The 18,512-nt window shown below is 48.3% G+C and overlaps 3 protein-coding genes and 1 pseudogene across 4 annotated transcripts; 3 read left to right on the forward strand and 1 right to left on the reverse strand.

Annotated features, from left to right (window-relative positions):
* Positions 1–42: 42 nt before the first annotated feature.
* Positions 43–1,581, forward strand: LOC100835925 (annotated as a pseudogene).
* Positions 1,582–2,802: 1,221 nt separating this feature from the next.
* LOC112271026 lies at positions 2,803–5,695 on the reverse strand. Its single transcript, XM_024459914.1, has 2 exons — positions 4,520–5,695; positions 2,803–4,439 (listed from the first exon to the last, which is right to left on the reverse strand). Exon 2 carries the CDS (start codon positions 4,117–4,119, stop codon positions 2,974–2,976), a length of 1,146 nt encoding a protein of 381 aa, XP_024315682.1. The 5' UTR covers positions 4,120–4,439; positions 4,520–5,695; the 3' UTR covers positions 2,803–2,973.
* Positions 5,696–9,313: 3,618 nt separating this feature from the next.
* Positions 9,314–11,222, forward strand: LOC104582917 (probable inactive receptor kinase At1g27190). 2 transcript variants are annotated; one of them, XM_024458438.1, is made up of 3 exons: positions 9,314–9,329; positions 9,610–9,867; positions 10,033–11,222. In XM_024458438.1, exon 3 carries the CDS (start codon positions 10,099–10,101, stop codon positions 10,957–10,959), a length of 861 nt encoding a protein of 286 aa, XP_024314206.1. In that variant the 5' UTR covers positions 9,314–9,329; positions 9,610–9,867; positions 10,033–10,098; the 3' UTR covers positions 10,960–11,222. The 2 variants fall into 2 exon arrangements, with proteins under 2 accessions (XP_024314206.1, XP_010232678.1); XM_010234376.3 differs by lacking the exon at positions 9,314–9,329 and adding an exon at positions 9,417–9,530.
* A 3,226-nt stretch (positions 11,223–14,448) lies between these two features.
* Positions 14,449–17,858, forward strand: LOC100836233 (integrin-linked protein kinase 1). The gene is made up of 12 exons (XM_014898212.2): positions 14,449–15,293; positions 15,405–15,479; positions 15,562–15,666; positions 15,750–15,835; positions 15,933–16,053; positions 16,142–16,221; positions 16,338–16,400; positions 16,543–16,664; positions 16,749–16,834; positions 16,980–17,107; positions 17,221–17,349; positions 17,500–17,858. Exons 1-12 carry the CDS (start codon positions 14,814–14,816, stop codon positions 17,504–17,506), a joined length of 1,482 nt encoding a protein of 493 aa, XP_014753698.1. The 5' UTR covers positions 14,449–14,813; the 3' UTR covers positions 17,507–17,858.
* The last annotated feature ends 654 nt before the right edge of the window (positions 17,859–18,512 follow it).

The raw sequence follows: 18,512 nt of genomic DNA on the forward strand, positions 1-18,512 counted from the left end.
TATCCTCATAAAATGATGATGTGATGGCATCAGTGCAGAAAGTTCTACCCCTCTTGTCTCTTGGTGGGGTGGGTCTTTGCCGTCTGTTTAATTTACTTGCTCAGAATGGGATGGTCAGGCAGTCAGTCTTGTATTCTAGGGCGACTGATTGCTAGTCTCCAAGCTAGTGGAGGGTTCTCCCTTTTAAGAGCTCTGCTCGTTCAACTATTGCAGGCGGTGGCTTCTGTTTTGGCTGGTGAGTTTTCTGAAACAACCTCATCTTGTCTTAGTTTGTTGCATGAAATCAACAAAGCAAGTACACATGACTTTGTATTTTCCTTTGTGGAGGCTGCTTTGTGTAATTTTTTTTTTGCGACTGTGCTTTGTGTATTTTCTTGCCTGAGCAAATTGTTTTTTCACTTTCAAGTATCGTCAAAGTATTCTTACACAAGCTTTGATCATTTTTGACAGCTGGAACTGGGAAACTGCAAGTTTTGGCTGAGCAACTGTTTGTTCCACTGGGAAGTTACAAGTTTTGGCTGAGTACAACTGTTTGTTCCACTTCACGTCTGTGAATTTGGGATGGCGGATGATACCAAGTTCCTCTGGTTGCTGCTCTTGAGAAGCTCATTATTGTGTTCTGGTTCTGACCTTGATATACAGTGCTTGAAGACTGTGAAACAATCATTGATTGATCCCAGCGGCATACTCAACTCATGGCAATTTGACAATGGCACCAGTGGCTACGTATGCAGTTTCAGTGGCGTGGGATGCTGGAACCCTGACGAGAACAGGGTTCTTGGTTTGCATCTCGGCAACCTAGGACTGGAAGGCCCATTCCCTGGAGGCCTCCAGCATTGCAGCTTCTTGACTGCTCTGGACCTATCAGGCAACAGATTCTCAGGGCCTCTCCCGGAGAACATCTCCCAGCAGATCCCCAACTTGTCCTCTCTGGACCTGTCGAACAACAGTTTCTCGGGCGGAATCCCCGCGAGCATCTAGAACATGACGTACCTCAACGTGCTGGCCCTCCAGCGCAACCAGTTCGCCGGCCAGATTCCGGCGCAGCTGGGCAACCTTTCACGGCTAGTCTCGTTCAGCGTCGCGGACAACTCGCTGTCAGGTCGTATCCCGGACACTTTGCAGCGCTATCCGGCCGCCAACTTCACGGGCAACCCGGGGCTCTGTGGGGCGCCGCTGGACAGGAAGTGCAAGAAGAGGTTCCGGCTGCGGATACGCATCTGGCCCATCCGGATTCGGCTGAGGCTGCACAGAATCAACGATGCGTCCCGTATCGGAGCGGCGGTTGGGTTCGTGGCAGGGTTCGTGCTGGCCTTCTACTTCCCGCACTGGTTCGTTTTCTCCGAGAGGCTCCGTGCCCACGTCTTCCGTATATGACCCACTTGTTCTGAAACTCTGTCATCAGCTTCTGTGGAGGCCAAATGAGCACTCCCAACTGCAGTTTCTGTCACCTGACATGCAATTGCGCATGCAAATGTATCAAGTTCCGGTGATTTTCTTGTAATGCATATTTCAACCCGTTTAGAATGGTGTGGCGCATCACCGGGCGTGATAATCTATGTACCCTGGTTCGTTTGGACATTCCCAAAGGAGAGTCACGGCATAGAACGTCTAGCTGACGGAAACGCATTGGTCTTCCGAACGAAGCACGGAAGCAGCAGAATAGCTCCACGCGTGCCGTTGAAAGTTCTACGGAGACCAGTGGCTCTTGACGCTGGGTCGGGTCTCTCTGCCGCATTGCCGTGTGCCATCAAACAGAGCAGATCGAGATCGATTCTTTTCCTTCCGAGGGAACAGGGTAGACCGATTTATTTGTAGGCTCTTGACGGAGGCTGTGCCTGTGCTCTTTCCGTGCTTGCGGCCTTGCGAGGGGAACGCACCGAACGATCGAGATTGACGTTGTACCATGAGATCTCTTGTAACATTGATCGTGTGGGACAGGAACTTTTGTAGAATGGACCCTCGTGTTATCTTACGTTACGGTTTGTCCGCCATCCAGGACTTTGGATTTTCCTGAATTACCTTTGAGACCACGATGGGGCCCTCAAAAGTCAGATCGCTCGCTGGTCGCTGCTGCTTGGAAGATGGCCGGCGGCCCCGATTGCCCGCTATAGCCGGATGCTGCTTCCGCGCCGGGCGGCAGCGCGTCGCACACCATACCAGTTGAAGAGTGGTAGGGTTTGTTGTGGCCTTCTACTTCTCGCACTGGTTCGTCTTCTCCGAGAGGCTCCGTGCACACGTCTTCCGCACATGAGCACTTCCAACTGCAGTTTCAGTTCCTTCCCATGGAGTACTAGCTAGCTTGCACCTGATATGTAACTATGTATGCATATATACCTAGTTCTGGTTTTTTGTTTGTAATGTAAGCTTCCCATGGAGTACTAGAATGGTGTGTAAGGCGTCACATACCGGGCGTGATAATTTATGTACCCTGAATCGTTTCCACATCCCCAAAGGAACATAATGAACAGTATTGCTCTTCACCGTTCAGTCTTGTAGAGCTCCTGCTTCTGGAACATAATGAACTGTATTGCTGGTTTTTCTTTCCTTGCTTATTATGCATGATGTAAATAGTTTCATGCGGGGGGAACAATATGGTCTGAACTTTTGGATTGGTGTCTGAATATCTACTTACAGTGGATTCGGTCATTCGGCAGTTAGATACTGAGCTCAATTTTCTTTTGCCTATTACATCTTTCAGCTCTGGGCTACCTACCTGATATGCTACCTCGTCAGACGTCTCTGGATTCATTTCTTAAGGTGTTTTTTTTTTCTAGAATACACCCAAGCAGGTGTATCATATATTGAAGAAGGATTCCGCGACGCGGTTACATGCTCGTAGGCATCAGTAAAGCGACTACTCTGTTACATTCCACAAGGAATCCACTAGACAAGAAAGCGAAAAATCTGCATTATGAAAAAGACCCACGCTCGACCAAACCCTTCCTTCACTATTGACATTTGTTGTATTTTTCAAGCACTCGGAGACGCTGCATCGAACACCACCGAGTTCCTGTGCTTCCAGAGGCACCAGCAGATGAGAGTAATGCTAGTGTTGAGGTTCCTCTTCTCTTTCTTGCCTTGCACCACAAGGCTCGTCCACCATTCGGCAAGAGAGGCTTGCGGAGTAGGGAGCCAGCAAAGCCTGTTCCAGCCCCGTAGCGAGGTCGACCACACTTCCCGAGCCACGACGCAACCAAGAAGAAGATGGTCAATGGTCTTATCGCTTTGATCACACAAAGGGCAGCGTGCCGGGTGGGGCAAACCCCGCTTCGAAAGCCTATCCGCCGTCCAACATCTATTTTTTAGAACCAACCACATGAAGGTCTTGCACTTAGTTGGCGCCTTGGAGAACCAGACCTCAGTAGCCCCCGTAGCAAGCACACGACCCCGGAAGAAAGCCGCGTACGCAGACGAGGCCGTGTGGGCCCCATTGTCGCTCCATTTCCAACGGAAACGATCATCATCGTCTGAAAGAATCACCTCAGCCACGCGGTCATGAACCACCAGAAGATCCACAAGCGCCTGAAAGGAGAGCTCCAGGTGGATGGCCCGAAGCCAACCATTGGCATGCAAAGCCTCGGCCACAGAAAGCCTGAATGCCCTACCTGAGATCTCCGATACCAGCGTAGGCGCCAAATCCGCAAGCGAACTCCCCTCCGATAGCCAAGGATCATACCAAAAATGTAGGGCTTCACCGTTCCCCCTGGCCACCTCAATCGCCGCCTCACAAAGTGCTCTGGCGTGTTCCGGGATTTGGATGTTGAATTCAGCCCATGGGCGCGTCGGGTCCGCACGACATAGCCACCCCCATCGTGTTCTGAGTGCAAGATTGAGCAGCTTCAGATTGGGGATGCCTAAACCAACAATCTCGCGAAGGCAGCAAACATCTTTCCATGCCACTAAGCAGTGTCCTCCACGGACGTCTTTTCTGCCTTTCCACAAGAACCCACGGCAGATCTTCTCTATGCCCGCAATGGTCTTCATAGGAAGGTCGAGAAACATCATGGCATAGACCGGCATAGCTAAGAGGGTCGATCTAACAAGGGTGAGCCATCCCCCAAGAGTAAGCATAGGGGCGGACCATGTCTGGAACTTATTCGCCACCTTGTCCACCATAGATGAAAGTTGAGTTGTCGTTGGCTTCCGAAGCCCGAGGGGTAAGTCCAAGTAGGTACATGGGAAAGGCCCCACCTCACAACCAAGCGTGCCACCCACAAGGAGGTCGTGCTCATCCGAGCAACGGATTAAATGCGCTCAAGTCTTCTGAAAATTTACATGTAGCTCGGAGACCACACCAAAGTCCTCAAGCACCAGCACAGTTGCCCGCAGTTCTCTCTCAGTCGGTTGCATGAAGATCACCGCATTGTCCGTAAAGAAGGACGCACATTGAGAAGACCTCGCGCGGCCAGGCGCTCGAAAAGACCAAAGGACTCTGCCTTCAATAACACCCAGTTCAGCACATCAATGACCAAAATGAACAACATTTTGGCGACAGAGGATATGAAATTTGAACTACCTGTGTGTGTTGCTCTTTTCTTTCAGAAAATTTTGCCGTGCCAAAATATCGGAATACTGAAAAGCAACTAAAAGATCTTTCTATCAGAAACAATGCCCTCTAGCAGTAAGAAAGCTACCATGTTCCCGTCGGTGGCACCGAGATAGACGCGCTTGGCCATCTGCCATCAAAGGTCATGCATGCTCGATCTGTCCGTCACGATCTACTACTAGTGGAAACAACAGAAAAGAAAATGCTAGCTACTGCTGTAGCACGTACTCCATGCTGTTGCACACGTACGGTACCCACCAGAAATGAAGGACAGGCAAACCTTTATTACATAATCAAGCAAGGTTTTATTGCCTTTGCTGCCGCGTAAAGGACAGCTAACTACAAGCAAACTACTAGCTGAAAGTATACTCCGTTATGATGTAAAGTGTACTGCATTATACAAGCAAACTACTAGCTGAAAGTATACTCCGTTATGATGTAAAGGACAGCTAACTACAAGCAAACTACTCGATGCCAAGCAACGGCGGGCGACGCCATGATGTAAACTTCACTGCATTATACCGTTTGCTTTCTATGTCGACGTACAGGATTAGTGCGAGCTAAACAATATCTCCAGCCGTACGTCTAGGTTTGGCACGTTTAGAAAGAGAAATGGAAGTATCAGTTTGCAGTGATATTTTTGTGTCATTTCAGAGCTCGTTTGGCATTACTCCTTTCATTTCGATTGGTAGAACCGTAGAAATGAAATGAAATCCAATTTTCGATAGGATTTCATCTGATTGAATTTGAATTCCGGTTTAAATATGATGTTTGTCTACTATATGGATTTGTAGAGTGAGACACAATTCCAAAAAAAATGATGAGTATATGACAATAAAAAAAAACTCAACTATGTTTGTTTACCCATGTAGATTGGAGTACTGCACAAAGAAAAAAAACTCACAGATGAGAATATGACAAACCCAAATATCCATCTGGCTTGAATTCTGTCTTCAAACTTTGCTGGTAACCACGGGCTTTGTGGTGTACCATTGGATGAGTGCCCGGCCCGGAGGAGAATCAACGACCAGTCCAGCATCGGGGCGGCTGTTGGATTTGTGGTAGTGTTTGTGGTGGCCTTCTACTTCCCGCACTGGTTCGTCTTCTCTGCTGAGAAGCTCCGTGCACACGCTTCCGCATATGATCTGAAACTCTGTCTGTCTTCGGATGCCAAATGAGCACTGATATGTAACTATATATGCATATACTCCTAGTTCTGTTTTTTTGTTTGTAATGTAAGTTTCAACTCTTGTACTAGAATGGTGTGTAAGGCGTCACATACCGGGCCTGATAATTTATGTACCCTGAATCGTTTCCACATCCCCAAAGGAACATAATGAACTGTATTGCTCTTCACCGTTCAGTCTTCTAGAGGTTTTTCTTTCCTTGCTTATTATGCATGATGTAAATAGTTTCATGCGGGGGGAACAATATGGTCTGAACTTTTGGATTGGTGTCTGAATATCTGCTTACAGTGGATTCGGTCATTCGGCAGTTAGGTACTGAGCTCTTTTCTTTCAGAAAATCTTGCCGTGCCAAAAATATCGGAATACGCAAAAGCAACTAAAAAGTACTCCGTACTCCAGTACTTTCGAGTTGCGCCACCCTGAGCATCAGATAACGTTCTCGGCAACGTGGAGCTTTACCTGCCAATTTCCCACAGATATTGAGCTCTGTACCAGTCGCCAGTCGGGTTTCCAGGATCAGTTCCTACCTTCCGTATCAGAAATGTTTGTTCATCTCGAAAAAAAGTTTCTTTCGTGTGTGAAATGGGATCATATATTCCCTTCGTTTCTAAATACTTGTCGTGGTTTTAGTGCACGGTGTTTGACGAAAACAAAACAAATAGATGACAAACACACACAGTATATACGGGAACCTGTATCTTTATTGATCATTGTATTGAATACAAAGTACATGGTACATGGTCCCGCAAGAGTTTGCCTTCTGCGACTATGCTTAAGGAGTATCTGACCAGAAGATTGCGTGTGGTCCGCTGATTCCCGGCGCGTTTGCAAGCGGCCGGTTAATTACATCTGTAGGATCAAGCCTGCAGAATACCTCCGATTAAGCTGCATTGATGGTTGTCGTTGAATTTTGGGTTGCTTGTCCAGATGCATATGATTTTATAAATATGGTGCGGGTGTCCAGCTTTGTTTTGCCGATACCCGGTCACGTGTATATATCGGCATGTTGGTATTGCCAATAGGATTTGTCGTCGATGAAGGGGATGACTTTTGCCTCGTCGGTGCCCAGTCGTGTATCCACCTTGACTTCATCGAGTCCGGACATGTGTATGTTGCTTTTGTCTCGTCGGTGCCCAGCAACGGAGTGTCCAATCCTATGAATTTATGACATGTCGATATATTCGTGACCTGGCCTTGGCAGGTCATGATCTCATCCAGCCTCGTCGGTACTAGATGTGATCGATTATTTTGTAGCTTAGGCGCTTGATGAAGCATGCCTTTGATCCGGTCATAAATCATGCCCTCCGGGAGGAACAAGATTATCCATGGCCAACATGACGAGGCAATTGGGCCATGGTCGTATTAGCATGTAGCCGGTTCAATCTAGCACCCGTTTTTGGATGATCTAGATTAACAGCTTTACATGCTATACTCTTTTCATAAATTTCGCATGGCCGAATGATGAAGCGGTCGCGCCATGGTCATAAGTATTGAGATAGTTTTAACACTTGGTGTGTTCTTTTTCATATGCTTCGCACAGCCGACGTTGATGAGGATGTCACGATGTGGTCGTATAAATGCATAGCTGACTCTAGCACCCATCTTGGATGATCTAGAGAAGCAGCCATGTATGCTATTGCTTTTCTCTTCCGTCAAGTAAAACCATGATTTGACCTGATCTATAATATCTTACCATTCTTCACGTATGAACTTGATCGAGGGGATCGAGAGCCTGCAAGTATAGATGGTAGAGAGGTAGAAGAGATATGGTGCCGCCGTGGCTCTGCTAGCTTCTTCTCTGGTATTCTACATGGCGTGGCCGCTATCTCTCTTTTTCTCCTCCTCCCGTGCGTGATGGTCGTCTGTTCCTTATATAGGCAGGAGCTAGGGCAAACAACTGAACCAAATGATTCTGGTAGCGCCGCCTCAGGTCGTTGGCAATCGACCAGATATTGTGCCGCTGCTGCTGCGGGCTTTCTTGTCCCATCGCATGCTTATCAGCCGCACGCGGTTGTTTGTTACTTGGATTTTTTTTTGAGAAACACAGTACAAACACAAACAATTGAACCAAATAATTCTGGTAGCGCTGCCTCAGGTCGTTGGCAATCGACCAGATATTGTGTCGCTGCTGCTGCGTGCTTTCTTATCCCATCGCATGCTTATCAGCCGCACGAACGCAGACGCTCACAAACATGCGTGAACACTGACTCTATGAACGCACACACGCACACCCTACCCCTTATGAGCACTTCGAGAGACTGAGTCGGGTCGGCGGATCTTGAGAGATTGACGAAGTCACCACAGACACCTTGCTGTTGACGGGTACGTCACCTACCACTGAAAGTAAAGCGCCGGTTAAATACTGGATTAAATCCAGAAAATGTGAACACCCATGCCAAATCAGGTGGGTTGGTTCCACCATAAGGAACCACACCACCTAGTTAGGCTCAGTTCACGTTTGTTACTTGGATAAGCACGGTATTTAGCAAGGCTCAATTGGCAGATAAAGATCAGGGCCACACGGCCATGCGTGCACGCGGATGCTTGTGCTTTGCAAAGTGGGCTTGGTTGAGTCAGCCCATGCACGTGCAAGCCTTTGTGGCACTAATATACATGCACCTGGCATTGGCTTGGTGACGGCAAAAATACAACATCCATGTATTAATTTATTCCTTTAATTTTTTTGGCATATTGGGCCTCACAATAGAAAAAAAGTTGACAAAATATCATCTAACACACGGAGGGAGTATATCTCAAGCATGACATCCTGAACGTCGTCGACCCTCGGCACAACCAATTCAGGGGCCAGATTCCGAAGTAGATCAGTGGTCGTAGGATAACCTCGATGAAATTTGCAGATAACTTCGATAGCTCCCGTTTCGGACCCTCTAAGCTCTAACGGCCATTTCATGTTCCCGTCGGCGGCACCGAGATATACGCGCTTGGCCATCTGCCATCAAAGGTCATGCTCGATCTGTCCGTCACGATCTACTACTAGTTCAAAAACAGAAAAGAAAATGCTAGCTACTGCTGTAGCAGTGTAGCACTTACTCCATGCTGTTGCACACGGTATACCCACCAGAAATCAAGGACAGGCAAACCTTTATTACATAATCAAGCAAGGTTTTATTGCCTTCATTGCTGCCGCGTAAAGGACAGCTAACTACAAGCAAACTACTAGCTGAAAGTATACTCCGTTTTCGCAATTGCTTCTGCAACTGGATCGGACCGGAGTACCTCGTGACGACGTTACTGATGCATGCACGTATAAGAAGACAAAGGTTCCCCATAGACTGATGAGCACGAGACGAGAGGTACCTTTGAGCTGTCCAAGGTACAGTATGCGCGTCAGCTGGGATTAAGACGGACGCGCTTTGGTTCCCATCACTCCATCCGTGGACTTGGTCAGACGTGTCATTAGCAGAGATCACTAGTTGCAGGCGAACGGGATGGGATGGGAGATGGGTTCCGAAACCGATCGTGGCAGGCCACCGATTACCGATATACAGTATGATTAGGGTTCAGAACCGATGTGTGCCGACGCGGGGATCGATGGATGCCAAGCAACGGCGGGCGACGCCATGATGTAAAATGTACCGTTTGCTTTCTATGTCGACGTACAGGATTAGTGCGAGCTAAACAATATCTCCAGCCGTACGTCTAGGTTTGGCACGTTTAGAAAGAGTAATGAAAGTATCAGTTTGCAGTGATGTTTTTGTGTCATTTCAGAGCTCGTTTGGCATCACTCCTTTCATTTAGTTTGGTAGAACTATAGAAACCTTGACCTCTCTTCTGTACGTAGCTCCGCCATGTTCACCTTCTTCACTACACAACGGATTAAGCTGATACGGAAGCCGTGATTCACGTTTGCAGATCCAGCTAGTGAGCGCCGGCTTCCACACGTTCCAGGGACAAGTCTACGGAGACCTTGGACTCCGGAGGCTCTTTGATGCAGGGTCGTCGGTCCATCGGCCACGCGCCGTACTGCGTCATCAACCAGAAAGCATGTTCAAGTTTCTGCCTCTGGATGCGAAGGGGTACGCGTTCATGTAGTATTTCTATTGGGGCCGGCTCCACTTCCTGCTGCAATTCGTTTTTGCGAGGATCCCGCCGCTGCATACGGAGTAATTCGTAAGTTCAGGAGCCGAACTTTTTTTTTTTGCCATTGTCTTCTCTTTTATGGGCCACTTCTTTGGCCACTGTTTCTTCTCAAAGGTTCATGGTAGACAGCAGTATTTTTCATACAGTACTACAATTGATATGACAGAGTATCCTCGTGCGTGTTTCGATGAGCAGGTCATACTTCAAGCGTTCAAGCAGGCTGTCAGGCTTCATATAATCATATTCCGGGTTAATTGTACGATGCATGGCTTCACGGAGCTGACCGTCTGGCTGCTGCTCTTGAGCAGCTCGGCATCCTACTTGGGTCATGCCACTGTACTTGACGATTTTCCTGACTTCCGATGCTTGAAGGAGCTCAAACGATCGTTGATTGATCCTAACGGCAGGCTCGAATCCTCGTGGAATTTTACTGACGCCGACACTCCCGGACCTCCCGGTCGCATATGCCGATTCGCCGGCGTGGTATGCAAATATGGGGACACGGTTTTCGGTTTGTCTCTAGGTAATCTTGGTCTCCAAGGTCCCTTCCCTCGAGGCCTTGAGCATTGCAGTTCCATGAACTCTCTGGACCTGTCAGGCAACGATCTTTCTGGGCCTCTCCCAGAACAGATCAAAGACCGGATGCCCCCCTTCTTGAATGTTCTGGACCTGTCGAACAACAGCTTCTCAGGTGGAATCCCCGCCGGCATCGGAGAAATGAGCTACCTGAGGGAGCTCTACCTTCAGCATAATCAGTTGGACGGCCGGATTCCGGGGCAGCTGATCAAGATTTCATGGCTGCGTTCATTCAGCGTCGCGGGCAACTCGTTGTCGGGTCCGATCCCGGGCTCTCTACAGCTCTATCCGTGCGCCAACTTCACGGGCAACCTGGGGCTCTGGGGAGCGCCGCTGGACCGGGAGTGCGGGAAGCGACCGACCAGCCGGAACAGGATCGACGATTCGTCCAGCGTCGGTGCAGCGGTTGGGTTCGTCGTGGGGTTCGTGGTGGCCTTCTACTTCTCTCATTGGTTCATCTGCTGCGGGAGGTTCCGGCCCTACATCGTCCCTGTGTGCACTGCACGTGATGCATCTCTTTCTTCTGTCGGACTCTCTTTGCAGTGATCAAGTAGTCGCCGCAATGCGTCAAGCCTAATTACGAGGCAGGCGTAGTGGGTTGTGAAGTTAAACCAAGAGGGAGTAGATTGTTCTAACAAAGCGGCGATTATATCAGCACAGTTATGTAGCGGTGCCGGTAGAAGCTGTCACATGGTGGTGTGCTGTCACACTTTATTATTATATTTTGTTATGCGTCAATGGTGTATGGTATGTGAATGATATTTTGGTTGGTATATGGTATCGGTCAATGGTATATGGTATTGGTATATGGTATCATTTAAATTGATATATGATATATTTTATTGGTAATATATGGTTTAAGATGTCACGTATCAGCACATACCTAAGTTGGTCTTTGGATTCGCATGCAGCACATGACCTCTGCCATTATTCGCATGCAGCACATGATTTTTCCCGGCTCTGCCCGTAGAAAAGAGTTTCCAATTGTTCAAAAAGGTGTAATGCGCTTCCAAGAAAAAAAACTCTTGAATGGCGTTGTATTGTTTGCTTCTGTCTATAAACCCCACCTAAAACAGACTGGTTGACTTTTATTGTGCAGTTCAAACAAAGACTAGCGTGGATGGCAGATTCCACCAGCAGGTGGGCAGGTTGTCTGTATGTCCTATGTCTTCTGTTTGGTCTTGGAAGGAATTCGAAATTTACCTCTCTAAAAGACATTTAACACGTTCCGGGTGACAAATCTACGGAGACCGAAGGGTACTCCCGAGTTCGGACGCAGGGTCGCCCGGGTTGCTGCTACCAAGTACCTATATGCGGGCATGACAGGCTAATGGGCTGGTACCTGACGGGGGGCCCACATGGTAAGGAAACCGGTCAAACAAGTTTAACCATATGTTTGGGCCACTTGAGAAAATTAAACTCAAAATGTGTGATTTTCAGACAAATTAGTAAAAATTATGTGAAATTTACTCTATTGTAATCACGAATTCTGTCATGTTTAGCCCTTTTTGCTACCAATACTCTGTTTTTTTTACATTGTTAACGAACTTGACGAGCTCTCATGGGTAGTTATCTAACCGAGTAAAACAAACTGCTCTTTTTTCACCGTCAATGAGTCTAACGAGCACCCAACGAACGCTCGCGAGCACTAAAAGAACCGAGCCGAACATGTTTCAGAGTTTGTTAATATTATCGAGCCTAACGAGTCGAGCTCTTAACGAACCAAACCGGGCATGCTCGTTAGCCAGCCGTACTGTCATGTGCTTTGCTCACAAGAAATGCATCATAAGAGGTCGAGAGGGCTTTCCTCAGCACAGTTTCGAGTCCTTGCCACTACGAAAATGGCTTGGTGATAACCCCGTGTTTCCAGTGGCGAACGGGTGAGTAACGCGTAAGAACCTGTCCTTGGGAGGAAAACAACAACCGGAAACGATTGCTAATATCCCGTAGGCTGAGGAGCAAAAGGAGAAATCCGTCCAAGGAGGGGCTCGCGTATTAGCTAGTTGGTGAGGCAATAGCTTACCAACGCGATGATCAGTAGCTGGTCCGAGAGGATGATCAGACCGGCTGTGTTGATTTTTGTTTTCTTACTTATGCTCGATGTAAATAGTTTCATGCAAGAGATAGAAAATGGAACAATATGGTCTTTACTTTTGGATTGGCGTCTGAATATCTGCTTGCAGTGGATTCGGCAGTGAGATACTGAGCTCAACGTTTCTTTTGCCTATTTCTCTCTGTACCTCGCCAGACGCGCCTGAATTCATTTCTTAAGGTGTTGGAACATGCTGAAATTTGAGCTACCTCTTTCTGTTGCTCTTTTCTTTCAGAAAATCTGGCCGTGCTGAAAATATCGGAATGCTAAAGAGTCACTAAAAAGCAGTACTTGATAGGAAATAAAAATACTGACAAGAGTGCCTGATCATTTTGTACACTTTCGAGTTGTGCCATGCTGAGCCTCAGATGATAACAAGATAACGTTTTTGCATGTATAATCTCGGCAATGTGGTGCTTTTACGGTTTTACTGCCAGTTTCAACGAAGATCTCGAGCTCTCCAGCAGTCAAATTTTCAGGACCAGTTTCTACAAACATTTCCCAGTTCCTACCTTCCGTATCAGAAATGTTTGTTCATCTCCAGACACCAGTTTTTTTTTCTTTTTGGTGAAATTGCATCAAGTACATCTCAAACAACCATGTTCCGTGCCGGCGGCATTGAGATATGCACTTGGCCATTTGCCACCAAAGATCACGGCTTTTCTTTGGTCTCCCTTCCTGCTCCTGTGACGATCTACTAATAGTCGAAACAACAGGAAAGAAAATGCTAGCTACTGCTGTACTGCTGTAGCACGTACTCCATGCTGTTGCACACGGTACCCATATAAACAACAGGAAAGATTTTATTGCCTTTGCTGCCGCGTAAAGGACAGTTAACTACAAGCAAACCTGCGAGAGTGAAAGGTAGAAACAACCATATAAATTTTCTCTTACTTTGTTGCATTTCGCAGTTGCCTCAGCTGGTTCCGGGGAACTGGATCGGAGAACGTAACTGTACGTCGTGGCGACGTTACTGACGTTCCATCCATGCTCGTACACGGAGACAAAGGTTCCCCATGGACTGATGAGCACGAGACGAGAAGTACCTTTGACCTTTGAGCTGTCCAAGGTACAGGATGCGCGCGTCTGGGGTTAAGAGGGACGCGCTTTGGTTCCCATCACAGCATCACTCCATCCGTAGACTTGGTCAGGGATTAAGACGGGTCATTAGCGCTCAATAGTTGCTGTGAACGGGATATGGGATGGGAGATGGGTTCCGATCGTGCCAGCTAGCTAGCTAGGGCCACCGATGTCTGATTCTGCAGTGAAACGCGACCACGCGAGGGTTCAGAACCGATGCGTACGTGCCGACGCGGGGATCGATCGGTGCCAAGCAACGGCGGGCGACGCCATGATGTAAAGTGTACTGCATTATACCGTTTGCTTTCCACGTCGACGTACAGTGCGAGCTAAAATATCTCCAGCCGTACGTCTCGGTTTGGCACGTTTAGAAAGAGAAATGGAAGTATCAGTTTGCAGCGATGTTTTTGTGTCATTTCAAAGCTCGTTTGGCATCACTCCTTTCGTTTCGTTTCGTAAAACCGTAGAAATGATATGAAATCTAATTCTTAATTTGGTTGAATTTGAATTCCGGTTTAAATATCATGGTTGTCTACTACATGGATTTGTAGAGTGGGACACAATTCCAAAAAAAATGATGAGTATATGACAATGGAAAAAAAAACTCAACTATGTTTGTTTACCCATGTAGATTGGAGTACTTCACAAAGAAAATAAAAAAACTCAGATGAGACTATGACAAACCCAAATATCCATCTGGCTTAAATTCTGTCACGAATCCAAGCTGGCAACAGCCAGCCACGTGATCCTCCGGCGAGCCAAAGGTGTCTTTCGCTTTCGTACTGGGTTCGGGCGACCGTTTCCCGACTGCGGCGGTCACCACTCCCAACGGCATTTTAAAAACACGCGCCAAAAGGCCTACGTACATCCGTCCTCCCGCGCTACCATAAACATAACTAACTTTAACTTCCTTCATCTCCGGGAAACCAGGCCTTCCATCCATCCCATTCTTCCCTCCCATCTTCTCCTATCCTCTCCCCAATCTCCCATCTCTTCTCTCCTCATTCCACCCATCCAACAAAGCCCACCTCGAAATTAACCAAGCTCTCGACCTCGATCGATCCGCGGGGCTCTCCGGCGCACCCTCCCGTGCGTGGCTCGGGGACCCCGATCCGCCGCCGCCGCCGCCGAGATCGACCGACCGACCCGGGTGGAGCGCCCCTGATCAAAAGGCCGGCGCAGGCGCAGCGATATCTCTATCCAGCTCCGTTCGCTCGATCAACCTCAAATGGAGAGCGGGATGAGGGTGGCGCTGCAGCGGCAGGTGTCGGCGGGCTCCTCGGCCCGGCGGCAGCACGGCGGCGGGGAGCTGCGGCGTCAGGCATCGTCTTCCACGCTGGAGTCGTCCCCGCGCACGGGCCGCGCCGCGGCCGCGTCCCGGTTCCTGTTCGGGCGGCAGTCGTCCATGGACCCGAACCGGCGCCGCGGGCGGAGCCAGAGCCCCGTCCGCGCGGACAACCAGCAGCTGCCGGCGGACCTGGCCGTGCCGGACAACCTGGACGCCACCATGCAGCTGCTCTTCCTGGCGTGCCAGGGCGACGCCCGGGGCGTCGAGCAGCTGCTCCACGGCGGCGTCGACGTCAACAGCATCAACCTCGACGGCCGCACCGCGCTCCACATCGCCGCCTGCGAGGGCCACCGCGACGTCGTGAGAGTGCTCCTCGACTTCCAGGCCAACATCGACGCCCGCGACCGCTGGGGCAGCACGGTGATCACTCATGACTGATTAAGTTCTCCCTTTCTGCTGCCGTCAGATGATGATGATGATGATGGTCTCTGTCGTTGATTGATTTCGTTTCTTTGCCCTGGTGATACATAGGCTGTGGCTGATTCCAAGTGCTACGGCCACACGGAGATCTACAATCTTCTCAAATCTCACGGTGCAAAGATCCCGGTATGCATATTTCTTTCTGTTTACATCAGCTGTCCCTTTTATCTGTTTGGCTCATCTGCTGGTCTTTGATCCTCTGGTGCAGAGGAACCGGAGGACGCCGATGATGGTATCGACGCCCGGGGAGATACCGGAGTACGAGTTGAACCCCGGCGAGCTCCAGTTCCGGAAAGGGGACGAAGTTCTCACGGTGAGCATTTTGATTCCCAATTTTTGTTGGTTCAGCAACGTTGGTCCAAGAACGGAAATCTGACGCTAGTACACTTCGAGCAGGGCACGTACCAAGTTGCCAAGTGGAACGGCACCAAGGTTTCCGTAAAAATACTCGACAGAGAAAGCTACTGCGATCAAGAAGCCATGTGAGATGCACATCTCGATGCTCAATTCTTCATTCCAAAGTGACCAACGAGTTGATCTCTGACAAATAAAAAATCATGTTTCTTTTATTTGCTGCAGAAACTCTTTCAGGCACGAGCTGACGGTGTTCGAGAAGGTCCGGCACCCGAATGTCGTGCAGTTCGTCGGAGCCGTCACACAGAACATACCTATGATGATTGTTTCTGAATACCATGCTAATGTAATAAGTCATGCTGTTAAACAACAAATATGACTAAGCTAATTTTATCTTTGGATGGGCTAAGTCATGTAGCTATTCTCGAACACAGGCTGATTTGGCGAGCTATATTCAGAGGAAAGGAAGGTTACATGCTCAGAAGGTGCTAAGATATGCCCTTGACATTGCCAGGTATATCTAACTTGTGATTCCAACAGAAGATTAATCAACAATTCAAAGTTTTGCCGTATTGTCTTCTATTTGACAATGATTTCTTTTTGCCGCTGCCGCCGCCTATGGATGTTCAGGGGCATGACTTATCTACATCAGTGCAAACCAGACCCCATTATCCACTGCGACTTGAAGCCAAAGTAAGATGAGGAAATGAAGCAACTATAACTTTTTCTATTTTCTTTCTACATTTTCTAGCAACAATAAACACTAGCATTCACACTGCAAAATTTGGTTGCGGTTGTGCCGTACTTTACTATTTGAATCTTGGTAAGGTGCCAGAAATATCTTCCTGGATAATGGAGGCCAAATGAAGGTCGGGGGATTCGGCCTGACGAGATTGTTGAAGATCGCTCCTGACAAGGTGAAATTGGCGAACCACGAGGCCCTTGTCGACACCTTCAGTAAGCCCACTTTCAGAGAAAACACAATTTAGAAATGCTCAGATAATACTTCTCCTGACGAATTTACACTCTCCTGTAAATTAGGTTACTACACCGCTCCTGAGCTCCACAGGAACGAACTATTCGATTCAAGCGTCGACGCGTACGCCTTCGGGTTCATCCTTTTCGAGGTCAATACCTCCCTGCTCCGCATGCAGTTAACATGTGCAGTGTGCATACAGCAACAGCAAAGAATGTTACGGAGTACATGGGTTTCAGACTTGATAAATCGTCCCTATCAACTGAATCTCTGTGGTGTACATGTTATGAAATCAGATGGTTGAAGGATTACCTCATGCTAACGGGAAGGCGTCGGAGGAATCGAGCCACATGCAGCCTCGATACGACGGGATGCGGCCATCGCTGAAGAACAAGCTCAAGGGTTATCCTGCAGACTTCAAAGCGTAAGCTCCATGACACTCTCTGTGCATCACTTCAGTTCAGTACTATGTTTCACAAGCTCAAAACCAGAAAGCAAACATTTCTTCTTCTCCTTCTTCCTTGGGTGGTCTTGCAGGCTGATCGAGGAATGCTGGGACACACACACCATGGCTAGGCCGACATTCTCGGAGATCATCATCCGGCTCGACAAGGTCTACGCCCACTGCGCCAAGCAAGGGACCTGGAAGGAGTCGCTGAAGATCTGGTCTGTATCTCGGCGTCTTAAGCATTTTAGACTGAAAAAAAAGAAGGGTTCAGTACATACTGAACTTTGAAAACACTGAAAGCATTCAGGAAATGTCAATAATACATTTGATGACTGGAAGTTTTATCTTGTTATCCTGTGTGTTTACAGGAAATGACACGGGCCGTGTGCCGGCTTCTCTTGTGTACTTGTCACGGCGAACGCGTCGATTTCTCTGAAGAGCGTTGGGTACAGATCGGGCTGGAGGATACCACACATATTCGCATTCAAATGTTTGAGTTACGTACATACATTGTAAAAGATCCCGAGTTAAGCAGATATAGAGTGTGAAGTACTGGAACAAGTATGCACCTTGTTGTTCTTGGTCCTCTTCTACAGCAGCTAGGATATGCTGATATGTTTATCCTTAAACCATATTTTTCAGTTAAGTTATTATACGGCTTCTTATATGTATCACTAGCGTGATTAATCCCAACGAACGCAGAACGTGACCAGATTTCTAACGTAAATTGTTTCCTTTCTTGTGTGTTTGAATCTACTAGTTCGACTTTTCCGTATTTGAATTCGTGGTGGGTATGTGACAATATGATTACTAACAAATGCTGGTGCCTTCTTCGAACAATCACTAGTGATGGAATTACCTTCCACTACCTAGCATCTTAACTGCTCTTGATATTAGAGTTTTTTTAGAACGACATTCAACTGGGATGGAGATGGAGGTGTTTTTTCTTTGAGAGAGAGAGGGGGGGGATGGAGATGGAGGTTTTTTTTTTTTGAGAGGAGGATGGAGATGGAGGTAGTACTCTTATTGCATCGTGTCTACGGATCGTTTGATATTGGCCCAGTATATCATGAGGCCCATTATGCTGGGCCGTCCACAGAGTTCCGTCCCACGGCTGGGGTTCGATTCGAACAAATCCCCACTCCAGCGCCGCAAAACCCAGGTCTCGCTTCAGCTTCAGTTCGTCGGTTCCATTGCGACCCCCGCTCTTGGCCTCTCTCCGGCTTCTACTCCGTCGTCCTTGTCCAATGTCCACCACCGCTTCTTCTGACTTCTCATTTCCAACCCTAGGGGCGCGAAAAAAATCCAGTACCTCACGGCCTTCCCCTTCTCCTTGTTCGTCAAGCCGCTTCGCGCCTGCGCGCGCCGCCGCGGCGAGCTC

Source organism: Brachypodium distachyon, chromosome 2 (genome assembly GCF_000005505.3).
Source record: "Brachypodium distachyon strain Bd21 chromosome 2, Brachypodium_distachyon_v3.0, whole genome shotgun sequence".
Classification (NCBI taxonomy): domain Eukaryota; kingdom Viridiplantae; phylum Streptophyta; class Magnoliopsida; order Poales; family Poaceae; genus Brachypodium; species Brachypodium distachyon.